General features: G+C 37.4%; 1 protein-coding gene across 5 annotated transcripts in view; it reads left to right on the plus strand.

The window, feature by feature from the left end:
- KLHL5 (kelch like family member 5) overlaps positions 1-7941 on the plus strand; it is a 74621-nt gene extending 66680 nt beyond the window's left edge. For all 5 annotated transcript variants that reach the window (XM_079920821.1, XM_079920819.1, XM_079920822.1 and 2 more), the window contains 3 exons: positions 1083-1295; positions 2819-2990; positions 7779-7941. In XM_079920821.1, the coding sequence (XP_079776947.1) occupies positions 1083-1295; positions 2819-2990; positions 7779-7835 (442 nt within the window). In that variant the 3' untranslated portion in view covers positions 7836-7941. The remainder of the gene's footprint in view (positions 1-1082; positions 1296-2818; positions 2991-7778) is intronic.
- Positions 7942-15033: the final 7092 nt, after the last annotated feature.

Consider the following 15033-nt stretch of genomic DNA (forward strand, 5'->3'; position numbering starts at 1 on the left):
TCCATGAACCCCAGTTTCTTCACCTGTGCAACAGGGATACAAATGGTTTGTCATAGCATCATTATAATGATTAAATTAATACATGTAAAGTGCCTCGCCTGTGGTAGGTGCTCAGAGGTTAGTTTCTTTCATTTATCACCAAGTCCTATCTTAGCTATTTAAGAAATGTCATGGTATATTTATACACAATATTTTATCTATTTTAAGACATACTTTAACATCCCTAAAATTGTGACGCATTTTACACTCAATGATAACTTGTCAAACAGATGGCAGCTGTGAAAATGTTGTCATTGTTTTCATGTGAGTTTGTTTTCTTTTTTATATATATATGTGCCATTTAATTGGTAGCACATCTTTCTCTTTTTTATAAATGTATTTATTTATCTTTGGCTGAATTGGGTCTTCGTTGCTGCACGCGGGCTTTCTCTAGTTGCGGCTACTGGGGGCTACTCTTTGTTGCAGTGCTCGGACTTCTCATTGCAGTGGCTTCTTTTGTTGCAGAGCATGGGCTCTAGGCACGTGGGCTTCAGTAGTTGTGGCACACGGGCTCAGTAGCTCTGGCTCGTGGGCTGTAGAGCACAGGCTCAGTAGTTGTGGCACACCAGCTTAGTTGCTCCGCGGCATGTGAGATCTTCCTGGAAGGGATCAAATCCATATCCCCTGCATTGGCAGGCAGATTCTTAACCACTGAGCCCCCAGGGAAGTCCCATCTTCTTTCTTAATGGCACATAAATTGACAGTATTTCTTTTTTTTTTTTTTTTTTTGCGGTACGCGGGCTTCTCACTGTTGTGGCCTCTCCCGTTGCGGAGCACAGGCTCCGGACGCGCAGGCTCAGCAGCCATGGCTCACGGGCCCAGCCGCTCCGCAGCATGTGGGATCTTCCCAGACCGGGGCACGAACCCGTGTCCCCTGCATCGGCAGGCGGACTCTCAACCACTGCGCCACCAGGGAAGCCCGACAGTATTTCTTATCGTTGATAGGCACCTTGAATTCAATGAAATACCATAAGAATAACCTCTGTCTTATGCATAATAATAGCACCATCTCTTATTTATCATCCCATTTGTTGTTTTTACAGACTTTATGCAGTTGGTGGTCGTGATGGCAGTTCTTGTCTCAAGTCAGTAGAATGTTTTGACCCTCATACTAATAAATGGACACTCTGTGCACAAATGTCAAAAAGGAGGGGGGGAGTAGGAGTCACTACCTGGAATGGATTGCTGTATGCCATCGGAGGCCATGACGCACCTGCATCCAACCTGACTTCCAGACTCTCAGACTGTGTGGAGAGGTAATTTCCTGTGAAGGAAAACTAGGAATAAAAAATCAAACCTAAGCCTCTGACACTTCCACACGAATTGGTAACTCTTTATTGATCATCCACAATGTGCAAGGTAGTTCCTTAGGAGCTCTGTAAACACTGGGTGGTCTGCTCAGGCCATCTCTCAGTCTGTCACCAAGAGCCTACTCAGTCTTCTCTCAATCTGACCTTAGAATTGATTATACAGTTTATTAATTGAATCATATGACAAACATTTATTGTGTACCTACTTTGTACTGGACATTGTACCTAATAAGAAAAGGGGTTTGACAAATTTCACAGAGAATTAATTACGGGCTGGAGGCCAAATAAGCAAAAAGGAGAGGGACATTCCTGACATATTTTGATATAAAATGAAGTAGTATGAAATACTAAAAGAAAATAAAGGGCTAGTAAGGCTTGAAATCTTGATCAAGTCATCCTTGTTCAAAACTCAAATACGAGCCTAGGTAAAGAGCCCGATGTCAGTGGAAGCTCTGGACAGTGGCTTAGGCTCCCATCTGCTATGGTCAGTGGAATGGGGAGAATTGAAGGGCTTTAGGAGGTAGAGTCAATAGGAGTGTGTATGAACACTCCAAAGCAGGAAGGAATATGTTTCATTCAGAAAACTGGAAGTTGGCCACTGTCATTGGAGAACAAAGAATGATGGAGAGAGTGGCAGAAAAGGAGTGGGGGGACATTGGGGCAGATCATGCAGAGTCTTGATGCCTTATTAAAAACTTTGGATTTTAAAGAGCAATGGGAAGTTAATGAATGTGTGTGTATATATTATTCAATAAATTATAAATGACTAGAAGAAGAATAAAAAGTGAAATGAAGGTTTGTTGATGACAACAAGTGCTTTCTATGAAATAATAAGCAGAGTTGGTTGGTGTTTTTTGAGAGAGCATGATAGTTACACCTGCATTTCACCTGTATTGGGGAGAAAATAATTCAGACTATGCTTGTTACATGTTATAATCCAGGAAAGGGATATAGAAGTCTTTATATACTTGGCCCCATAAATTACAGGCCCACTACAGGACCGCACCCAGTGAAAAATTGTTTATTGATACAAGTATTGGAAGCAGTATAAGTCATCTTAGCATGATGTATCTGCTCTCAGATAGACAATTTGGGGCAGTTCTAATTAACATACTTCATAAAAGGAACAAGAAGCTCCAAAAATGGACAGTTAGCAATGATTGAGGCTGTAAGTCATCTTACATAGAGCTTCATGAATTGATTTCCTCAGATTTTCAGTAGGCAACCTGAAACCTTAAAGCAGTTTTCAACATTTACATTAGCTCTTTTGACTAGTTTAAGTGTTATGCATCTGCAAAATAGCTCTATTATGTTGTAAGTTAAAAGTTTTCAGGAAAATATTGATATTTTTCTCTAAAATATGTTCAAATGTATTTTATATAGCAGATGATAAGATTAAAGGACAAAACTATTTTTATGTAAAGTATTGTGAGAACAATATCAGCTCCAGTTCTAAAATTTTCTTTCAGATATGATCCTAAAACGGATATGTGGACTGCAGTGGCATCTATGAGCATCAGCAGAGATGCCGTGGGAGTCTGTTTACTTGGTGATAAATTATATGCTGTCGGAGGGTATGATGGACAGACTTACCTTAATACAGTGGAGGCTTATGATCCCCAGACAAATGAGTGGACCCAGGTATGACATTTCATTTTTCATTATTACACTTACTCTGTTTTTGTTACAAACAATTGTTTTTTTGTTTTTTTGTTTTTTGCGGTACGTGGGCCTCTCACTGTTGTGGCCTCTCCCATTGCGGAGCACAGGCTCCGGACGCGCAGGCCCAGCAGCCATGGCTCACGGGCCCAGCCGCTCCGCGGCACGTGGGATCCTCCCGGACCGGGGCACAAACCCGCGTCCCCTGCATCGGCAGGCGGACTCCCAACCACTGTGCCACCAGGGAAGCCCAGCAATTGTTTTGGTAAAACAAATCCTCTCAATTATGTCCAATATCAAAATATATGGCATAAACATGATAAAGTCATCTTTTAACTAAATATAAGAAAACAGAGGGAATGTTTAATTTTATAGTATAGTTAAAATCCAAAATTACCTTTAAAATATAAGTTAATACTCAAAGAAATTCTTATTAGTTGGTTATTATTATTATTATTAGCTGCCACCATTTACTTGCTGAGAATTGATGAGATGTTCTAGCATAGATAGAGCTGATAGGACCACAAGAGGGCTGTAATAAAGGGAGGGAGATTGTGGAAAATTAAAAACAAAGATAGTAGTCAGGAACAAATGAACCACTTACCCATACATGAGCAATAATTTTTAAATACTCAAGCCACAGATATTTGGGAGCAGATCAAATGTCTGGTTATAACCTAGTAAAGATGGCAATCCTAAGTCACATTAACAAGTAAGAAACCTGACCTGACAAACTTAACAGAAAAAATTCCCTCTTTGTCTGTTTCTGAGAGGGCCTAGTACTTCTAAGAATGATCTTTTGAGATCTTTGTTTCCATCATCACCCAGAACAGAACCAGGAATTTTCTGCCTCTGGCATCCAATTCAGTATAGGGTACATAAAAGGCACTCAGATGTTTAATTGAGCCAAGGTTTTCCTACATACAAGGAGCAGTGGTAAGTACTGTCAAGAAAACAATACCTATGAGAATCCCTGCTGTCACAGAGCTTAACTACTTAGGTAGGTGAGATCTGCTCATGTAAAGGGAGGATCCACAGTATTGAGCAGTTGGTATGAAGTGTCCCATGGTATAGGCAGTGAGTGGCCTAGGAAATCAAAGAGAAGAGAGAAAATGGCTGTTGAGAGGGCTTCGGTAAGGAAGAAGTGGGATTTACTCTAAGCCTTAATGAATTGATCCAATTCAAAAAGATAGAAGGAAGGGGCTTCCCTGGTGGTCCAATGGTTAAGACTCCTTGTTTGCACTGCTGGGGGCGAGGGTTCTCTCCCTAGTCAGGGAACTAAGATCCCACATGCCGCGCAGCGTGGCCAAAACATAAAAGGTAGGAGGAAAAAGGAAATTGTGTGAGAAAACATGAAAGAAATGTCACTAAAGCAGAAATATGCAGGCTCTATTAAGGAAGTGTGGTGGGTTATAAGGCTCCATGCTTGAGAAGAGTAGGAGTTCTTATTGCAGAGGAAGGTTGGGGTCGGGATGGAGGTCCGCAATGGTCAATCTAAAGAGTTTGGTAATGAGAAACCAGTGGAGACTTTTAACCAAGAGAGCAATGCAGTAATAGAAAGTCCACATGTCAGCAGGTGGGGACAGGGTAAGTTGTTAGGGGCAGGGTAAGTGAAGCCTGGGTGAAAGGAAAACATTTATAAAGTTATAAACTTCAGTTATAAGGCTTGAGGTGTTAAATATACAGATGGATCCAAGAGATATTACCAGGTCCTGTTTATTTTTAATTTATACACTTACTAGGTTGTATAGAGAGGTGCAGCTTCTGAAGGAAACAGCAGAAGAATGATTAGAGAGTGTCTTAGTAGATAATGAAATAGAGCATTAAAAGAAAGGTGGGGGGGGGGGCTTTCCTGGCAGTCCAGTGGTTAAGATTCTGCGCTCCCAACGCAGGGAGCACAGGTTCAATCCCTGGTGGAGGAACTAAGATCCCACATGCTGCATAGCGCAGCCAAAAAAAATAAATAAAATGTTTAAAAAAAAAAAAAAAAAGGAGAGGGGAATTTCAACAGCGTAAGGAAGAATGAAGAAGATTTGTCATTCATGAAGTTGTCAGGACCTTTGAGAATATGATAGAATCAGAAGCCACCACGCAGTGTAAAAAGTAAAAAGAAGAGTAAAAGTAAATGTGGGAGCTAGAGGGGCATACAATTTTAAAATGATGATGATAGAAAGTTAATACTTACTTACTGAGTACATTTTATGTTCCCGACTCTGGTCTAAGTACTTTACATTAAAGAATCTTCCCAACAACACTATAAGGAAAGTACTATTATTTCCTCACTATGTTGGATGAAGGAGTCTGAGACAGAGAGGTTAAATAGCTGACCCAGCGTCACACAGCAGATGAATGGTGGAGTTAGAATTTGAGCCTAGGATCTTTTTCACGATAGAGATGAAGACGAGAGTTGAACAGGATTCCAGATGCTAGAAGGAGAAAGCAAAATTGAAGGGCACTTTTCTGAAAGAAGGACAGGAACAGAATTGAGAGCAAAGGCAGGTCCTCCTTAGACTGGAGGAAAGGTCTTATCCTCCAAAGCTGGAGGGAAAAATGAGAATATCAGTGTAGAAAGATGCAAAGTGTTTTCAAGTGAAGAGAAGGATAGAAAAAGAGACTTAGATTGTTATGACGTTGATCTTGTTTCTTAAGTAAGTGAGATCGCTTGGTGAAGGCGAGAAGGCATAATTTGAGAGCTTGAGTTAGAGCTACGGGATTTCATAGAAATTATGAGATTACCTACCATCAGCCTCCTACCGTGGCAGAAGTAATTGTGAATGATAACCAAGGAATCCAAGAAGAGATAGAAGAATCTCTTTTCCTGAGGTGTATTTTATTTAAGCCCTTAGGCCAGTTATAAGGAAACCTATTAGCCAGTATTTCAGACTTGCTGTTACAGATAATTAATACCTTATGCTGAATCACCCTGTATCAAAATTAATAATCTGTGACCACATAGCTCTTTGGTTTACATGCCATCTCCATTACTTTTCTTTAAATTTTTTTTATTGAAGTACAGTCAATGTACAATATTATAAGTTACAGGTATACAATATAGTGATTCACGATTTTAAGGGTTATGCTCCATTTATAGATATTATAAAATATTGACTATATTCCCTGTGTTGTACAATATATCTTTGTAGCTTATTTTACACATAATAGTTTGTACTTCTTAATCCCCTAGCCCTATTTTGCCCCTCCCCCTTCCCTCCCCCCACTGGTAACCAATAATTTGTTCTCTATATCTGTGAGTCTGTTTCTTTTTTGTTATATTTGCTAGTTTGTTGTATTTTTTAGATTCTACATATAAGTGATTTTAAAGCTCCTATATGTGAATTTACAACCATAGTATCTGAAAAATAAATGTTTTCCATTCAATGTTTCTACAAATGGACAAGAGGACATTTATTTGTACAGGGAATGAAATGTGATTACTAAGTCTTAAGCCATCACCCACCCCACTACCAGCCTTGACCCAAAGCAGGAGGTGACTGCATTGTATTTAATAAATTCTCTAAGCTAAACTTTCTAGCTGGTTGTCGTGACAACATCAGCTATTCACAATGTAGAGACTTAGTGTCTTGAGTGTTTTGAGAAAAGCTGCTGATTACAGACGTTTTGATTTAAATGACGTAGAGGTTACTTCTAGAATATTGTAAGTAGATATGCTTTTAAAATAGGTTATTTGTTCAAAAAGCTATAACAGTGATCAAAACAACTGATTCAGATGGAGAACAACCAAGAATTCTCTTAAAATTGAAGTCAGATGTATTCTTAAAATCCACTCATTGGTCTGGGGAGGAGGAGTCAAAATGACTAGAAAGTCACTTTGATATCATGTATTTGACAAAAATACTTTATGACATACACCCACATACATAAGTACAAAACAAACTTTCTTAGTACTTTATATTAGTCACCCCTTCCCAAATGCTAGTGTCTTAATTCTCTTAGCTCAAATGCATAGATTTTTACTGGGCTCCAAGTAGTCCTTCTTTTAAAACTATCCTTGTCCACACTTACCTCCGCTATGAATTGCCCAGTGTCTAGAGTACTTTAAAAAAAAAAAAAAAAAGACAAGAAGTGAAAGATTTAAGAATTGTTCCTAATGCATAAGTCAAGATTATACTTTTCCCGTAGTACCTCATACTTCTATCTCACTGTCATGGAGTTTATTCACCAGGTTTGTTTCCACTCCTAAGGAGTTCAATCGGTAGTATTTATTATTTATTCACTCTGGTAAAAAACAGTAGAATGGGTTTAGACCCTTCAGCCACGCTGAGAAGGTCATCAGTGAATGTGAAGTTAGTGGTTCCTCTGGAGTCGACAGACCCAGGGCATGTGGTATATTCTGTGTACTCTCTCTGAGATAGCACTTCTGTTGCATGGCCTCTCAGGATAATACTTGGTACTTTCTCCATATTAATCACAAAGCTACTCTAAGTGTTCAGCATTTCCTCACATCCATATTGTGCATCATGTTGGCCAAAATAGTGTTTCCTGTAGAACAATTCCTGTGCTATCTTTAAAAGTCACCTTTAAAGAGAAATAAATACTACATAATTATGTTATATACCCAGAACAATTTAGTCTATGAAGCTTTGGCTTCAGGAGGAAGAGTCTTGTTTAAGACCTGGGCCAGCTTAGGGTGCAGGCAGCAGCTCTTTGCCAACAAGTACGAACTATTTCAGTATTTCACCGACTGGTGTGGTATTATCAACGTTTTTACCCACAAACCCAACACGTGTCTTTTTTTTGTTTGTTTTTTAGGTTGCTCCACTGTGCCTAGGAAGAGCTGGGGCTTGCGTTGTGACTGTAAAGTTATAACTTAGTGCTTTGTTTTCTAAATGAAGATATTCGCTTCCTTTATGAATTTAGTATAATTGTTCTACTATCAATGGATACGTTTTTAGTAAATTTGCAAGGCCACATTCCAGAGCACGAAGTGCCTGGTCTCTAAGGGAAGATGTTAAAACAAGGAAGAACCAGGATTAAATACTTTTATTTCTTAGCAAATCAAAACTGCAGCTGGTGGATTGTGAACGTATGTTCCTGATATAAAATATGAGGACAAATGCACTGCTCCTGACACAACCCAGTGTTAACTGGGAATTTCATTTCTTTTAATAATCAAGCACATTTTGCTCATATTTTCCACATTTCTTTTCTTACAGTGCAAATACCCCAGATAAAACTTCTAATGTTTTGCTATGTAACTTTATCATACATGAATTATGGTAATTTTTATTCATTTGTTTACTTAACTACAACCACTGTCTTAATGATATTACTAAAGACTATGCATTTAGCTGTTTTCAGAAATAGCTGCATTATATATGCTTCGCTTGTGGATATATTTCTAAAATCGGCTTAGTCCAATGAATAAATGAAAATATTAAAGAGTTAGAACAACAAAGACCAAATAAAAACTTGATATGACCTTTGGGATCTATTTAAATGTTCATTCCATCTAGATTCACCAAGAACTCCATGTTATTGATATTCTTAAATTAGAATTGAAACATGGTGTTTTGCATTAAATTTAAGATATGCAAATTTTGTGGAGAAAATAAATGTTATATACCCTCTAATGTTCTTTCACCTAATTAGCATTTAATCGTGTGAATTTGCTTTCTTTTATATCGTTAAAAATGTTTTGATTTTGTCTTTTTATACTGACAGAACTGTTTGGATATTCTTATGTTCTCAGATCTCTATTTGCCTCCCCTGCCTTGTTTGCTATCTTTTGCCAGAGTTAGGTAATCCTTTGTGCTTCTTTGTAATCAAACAGTTTGGGGGGAAGGGGCTTATTCAATGTTTGAAAAATAAGTTTAAAGTGTTTATTACCCAAAGTTTTGTACATTTGTAAACTCTTAATTACACATGTGAATGTTAATATTCTCAGTGAATTATTTATTGTTTGCAAAAATGCACTGGGCAGTAACATTTTATGATAAATCCTTTAAGGTATAAGTCATTAACTTATATCTTAATATAAAATGAGTATAAACTAAATTCCCACCTTTTGAAAGTCCATATTGTGGTTAATGTGTTTTTACATTTTATATCAGGGTAGCCTTTATTTTAGTTGCTTCCTTTAAAAATTAAAAGAAACTTTTTTTTAGCTGATTTTGAATGCTTGTGAAATGTTTCTACACAGGAAACCAAGAAACTTAGTACGTCTATGCATAAAACAAATTCCATGGGCATTTTACTGGTGTGACCACTAAGAAAATAGCAGTGATAGTGACAAATACATTAATATTTCATATACTCATTATAGTGTGGATATGAATTCAGTTACTTTCCTGACAAGGAGGGATCAGTGGTAGAGTATATTTATGTATTTAGGGTAAGGGAGAGAAGAAGAGGAAAAGCTATAAGAAACAAAGCAAAAATTTCAAAAGCAGAAATGTGTCAGTACATCATCCCTTCTTGTGGAGGCTTAGACCTGTGATTTGGAAGGAAAGTACTTACACTTGTGATCATTTCTCATCTCCACTCATCATCCACTCTCTTGTTCCCTGTGCCCGCAATGGAGTCAGACTCACCTTAAAGTAAAGGAACTGATTCTTTTCTCTGAGGATCTTCCTTTCCTTTATGGGATTCATAGAACAGTCCCTTTGATTTTTTATTCCACTGAAGGGACCTCTCTAATGCAGTTTTGTCATCAGCAGGCTCTGCTCTTCTGGGTACTAGTGAAGAAAACTATTTCTTTTCTAGTGACAGAGCATTCACCAAAGCATTCATTCTTCTCCTAGTCTGGGATCTTATAAATCTAGAGGAAAATATGGTCCTTCCTTGTGTGCATCATCTAACATTGCTATCTTGACTTTTACTGTTAGCTTCTGCACTGAGATGTCTAGCTGCTCTTAATTTTAACCCCAATTAATGACCACCTTATGAAAAATAATAATATTTCTTATAATTATTGAATGTTTATTATGAACTAGGAACCAAGTTTTTGCATGTATTAATGCACTTAATCTTCACAGCAACCTTATGAGGTATGTTCTGTTATTATTCTCCTTTTTACAGATGAGGAACCCGGGTCAGGAAGAGTTTAACCCCAAGATTCTATATGGCAAATAAGTGGCAGAGCAGGGATTCAAACACAGGCAGAGGCTCAGGAGTCCATTCTGTCATCACTCCTGTTTCTAGGTAGAAAAAGAAGTTTCCTTTTATGTGAGAAATCATTTACTTTAACAAAAAGAAACGTGAAGAAGGCTTATGCTTTTTAGAAGTGAAATTTATCAGTCACACTCTTATCAGAAGATTTTTGTTTCTTACTATTGGGGAAATTTTGTTTAATTCTCTTATGGAATTTTATATACATTTTGCTTTAGAAGACTAAATGCAAGAAAACATACATTTCAGGTTTTATAAATATTAGATAAATTGCATGGTATTTTGGATGGCTGAACCATAAACAAATTTATTCATCAAAAATAAGCTTTATTGCCAACAAAATAGATAACCTAGATGAAATGGACAAATTTCTAGGAACACACAAATCACCAAAACTGACTCAAGAAGAAGTAAAAAGTCTAAACACATCTATAACAAAGAGATTGAATCAATAATCAAAAACCCCTCAACAAAGAAAGTACAGAACCAGAATTTAGTAGAAATCGCTGGTGAAGTCTACCAAACATTAAAAGAAGAATTAACACGAATTCTTTTTAAACTCTTACAAAAAAATAGATAAGGAGTTAACACTTCCTAATTCCTTCTATAAGACCAGCATTACCTTGATACCTAAGCCAGACAAAGACAGATTATATACCATGACAAACTAAGATTTATTGCAAGAATATGGGGATGATTCAACATATAAAAATCAGTCAATGCGGTATACCACATAATAGAATGCAGAGAACTCAGAAGAAACTAGAACAGTGATATGAAAATAAAGCTCTTTGTTATTAAAAAAAAAGAATGAAGGGAACATAAACATTATCATCTCAATTGATAAGAAAAAGCATTTGACAAAAATCAGTACCCTTTCTTGGCACTCAGCAAATTAGGAAGAGAATGGAATTTCCTCAACCTGTTAAAAGGCATTCACGAAAAACCCACAGCTAACAGCATACTAAATGGTAAAAGATTGAAAGGTTTCCCTCTAAGATCAGGAAAATGTTCACTCCCACCACTGATAGTCAACATTGTACCAGAAGTTCTAGCCAGAGCAATTAGGCAAGAAAATAAATAAAAGGAATCGCAATTAGAAAGGAAAAAGTAAGACTCTCCATTTGCAGCTGACATGATCCTGTGTATTAAAAATCTTAAAGAATACACACACAAACTATTAGAGCTAATAAACAAATTCATTAATGTTGCAGGATACAAGATCAACACACAATTGTTAGTTGATTCCTATACACAGGCCCCCCCCCAAAAAAAGTTAAGATGGAAATTAAAACTAGTCCATTTACAATACTTGAAAATAAATCTAACCAAGGAGGTACAAGGCTTATACATTGAAAACTACTAAACATTGCTGAAAGAAATTAAATAAGACCTAAATAAATGGAAGACATCTCATGTTCATGGCTTGGAAGACTTAAGATGGCAATACTCCACAAATTATAGATTCAATGTAATCTCTGTCAAAAGCCCAATGGCCTTTTTTTGCAGAAATGGAAAAGCTGATCCTAAAATTTGCGTAAAATTGCAAAGGACCCAAAAGAGCCAAAACAATCTTGAACAAAGTTGAAGGACTCACATTTCCTTATTTCAAAATTTATTGCAAAGCTACAGTAATCAAAACAATGTGGTACTGGTGTAGGGATAAACATATAGACCAAAAGCATAAAATAGAAAGTCCAGAAATAAACTGTGGTCAACATAGTATGGTCAATTGATTTTCAACAAGGGAGCCAAGGCCATTCAATGGAGAAAATAGTCTCTTCAGGGATATTCATGTTCAAAAGAATGAATTTGGTCCTTACTTTACAACATATATAAATATTAAAGACATAAATATAAGAGCTAAAACCATAAAATTCTGAGAAGAAAACAGGCATAAATCCTCATGACCTTTGATTTGGCAATGATTTCTTAAATATGACATCAAAAGCACAAGCAACAAAAGAAAAAATAGATAAATTGGACTTCATCAAAATTAAAAGCCTCTGTATCAAAGGATACTATCAAAGTGAAAAAACAACCCACACAATGGGAGAAAATATTTGCAAATCATATATCTGATAAAAGTCTAGTATCCAGAATATATGAGGAACTCCTACACTCAACAAAAAGACAAACAATCTAATTTTAAAATGGGCAAATGACTTGAATAGGCATTTCTCCAATGAAGATATATACAAATGGCCGTCAAGCACATGAATAGATTCTCAACATCATTAGTTATTAGGGAAATGCAAATCCAAACAACAATAAGATACCACTTCACATCCACTAGGATGACTGTAATTTTAAAAACAGAAAATAAGTGTTGGAGAGGATGTGGAGAAATTACATAGCAAAGAAAATGGTAAACCAAGGTGGAGCTTCCAACATCAAGAAAGTGATTGAAAGAAGATGAAAGACTGAGGAATGAGGCCTTGAACTCAGTATGTCAGGTCTCCCCACTGAGTCTCTGGGCCTGAAGACAAGCAGAGCCTCTCTTAGGTGTTGAAGCATTTAAATGAAATTGGGCTAAAAGCTCATGTTTTATTAAATTGCCTCAGACTTGGTCATTTGTTTACCGAAATATAGGGAGGTTGAGTCAACTTGATTACGTGGCAGATACTGTGTGCTGAGTACATCATGTATATGTTCATACATTTAATCTTTACAATAGCCCTATGAAGTAGATATGATTATTCCCACTTAATGATGTAGAAACTAACAGAGCCAAATTTAAAGACCAACCAGATGTGTATGACCTTAGAGCCTTTAACAAAAATCTATGCAAGATTGCCACATGAAGGTGAGTTCTGGCTGTCCTGATTACATAGGATGATGATACCTATTTGATGCCAAGGTTAGATATTGTGATAGTGTCCTCATCACATCTGTGCTACATTTGAAGCTTTTAAGGAGTAGAAACAGGCTGGGTAGTTCTGCCTATTATGTGCATGAGTGCATACACACACACACACATGCAGAAACTGATCCTTACTAAGTACGTTTCTGTGGTGAGAGGACAAAAGCAGGGCATTTTAGTAAGGATGGCATATTTAATGTCCTGGGTACAGAGAAGAATTGGTGCTGTCAATAGAGTGAAGAGCAGGGATGCTGAGTAGAACAGTAATGAGTGGAAATGAGAAGATGAGCCATTAGTAGAAAGTCATGAATCCATTATTAGAAGTTTAGTATAATTTAATAGAGACAAATGCTTAAAAATTCTAAGGATATGAGGAAGATGATTCTGTAGTTATGATGTATTAGTCAGGGACCAATCAGGAGACAGAAACCACACAATAATTTGAACAGGGGAGGTTTGATATAAAGAATTAAATGCTATAATAGAGGACTGAACTCACAAAGGATCGGCTGGTTATTAAGATTTGGAATTTGATCCTGCCCTATTTGCAAGCTAGTTAATTATCCTGTTATTGTTTCATGGATGCTGGCGGAAGACACAAAACTCCTGGATCAGAGAAAAAGGACTTTATTACTCAAGGCGTAGAAAGCAGTATGACTGTCAACTTTGGGTTAATTCCCCTTGCCTCCCAAGTCCCACATGAGCAACGTGGAATATCCCAGGTAGGAAATTCCCTGACTTGGGGAATGCACTGCTTTTGTAGTAAATGGTAGGCAACCCTGAATTTAAACTATGTCTCAAATTTTAAAATTAATGTGTAGCATCTAATATTCTTTCCATGATCTGATTCCCTTGTCCAGCCCCAATTAAACTTCAGATTCAGAAGTTCAACAGAGACATGGAGGTACATCTCACGTTCTACCTAAACGTCAATTGAGAGAGCGATAAAGGATGCTCTTTTCCTTTTCTGCATGAACTAACAATAACAACAAAATCTATTGTGGCCATCTTAGACTGTGTCATACCAGCCTATGGACGCTTCCTTGGAGAAATGAAAAAGAAAAGAAAAGAAAATGAGTGACTAAATAATAGAAGAAAAAAGAAAGAACATGGCAATGGGGAAAAAATGGTTTACAGGGGTTATTATGAAGTTGAACAGAGAAGGGGGAAATAAAGAATAGGGAAGGGGGAAATAAAGAATAGGGAACAAACTGTCAAGATTTACAAGGCTTTTGAAAGTAAAAACAACAGCCCTTGAAAAATGTATACTCTTTACGAGTAATTTCAACCTAAAGTACCATCTGATTTTGTTGCCAAGCCAATTTAAAAGTAGGTAAGAGAATCAGATGAATGACTGTAAAATTAATCTAATTCAGATAAAAACATACTAGGGACTTCCTTTGTGGTCCAGTGGTTAAGAAGCCACCTTCCAATGCAGGGGACGTGGGTTCAATCTCTGGTCAGGGGAACTAAGATCCCACATGCCTCGGGGCAACTAAGAGAGCCCATGCGCTGCAACAAAGACCCAGCTCAGCCAAAATAAATAAAGTTTTTTTTTAAAATTAGAAAAAAAAAAAGTAATTTAAATTTCATTTTAAAAAAGCATTTTCCTATCCTAATAATGCGATCTAAAGCCATTAGGTGGAATATGACAAGGATGGCACCTGCAGTGGTGTTGAGGGACGTCATGGTAGCCTCATGTGGGGTATTGGAGTCCAAGTGGGGTGAAGAGGGCATCCTACAGAGGAGAGGGATGGCCTGGGGTAGGGTGTCAGACCCCAAGCAAGGTAAGGAGGGTAACCACACAGGGGGCAGCCTGGCATTAGAAAGTCAGAGCCTGAGCAGTGAGGAAGGTGTGTGTGAGGATGATGACACATAATGAAAGTCTGGAAAGAGGACTTAGAGCCCAGCAGGGAGGCGTAGGCATCTGGGCAGAGAGGGAATGGGGGCAGGGATTAGAGAGTGTTTGCATACAAGAGTGTGATGTTGTGACTTATAATAAGAAATGTGTATCACTATTTGTCTTCCAGTTTC

This window comes from Stenella coeruleoalba (assembly GCF_951394435.1).
Source record: "Stenella coeruleoalba genome assembly, chromosome: 4".
NCBI classification, from domain to species: domain Eukaryota; kingdom Metazoa; phylum Chordata; class Mammalia; order Artiodactyla; family Delphinidae; genus Stenella; species Stenella coeruleoalba.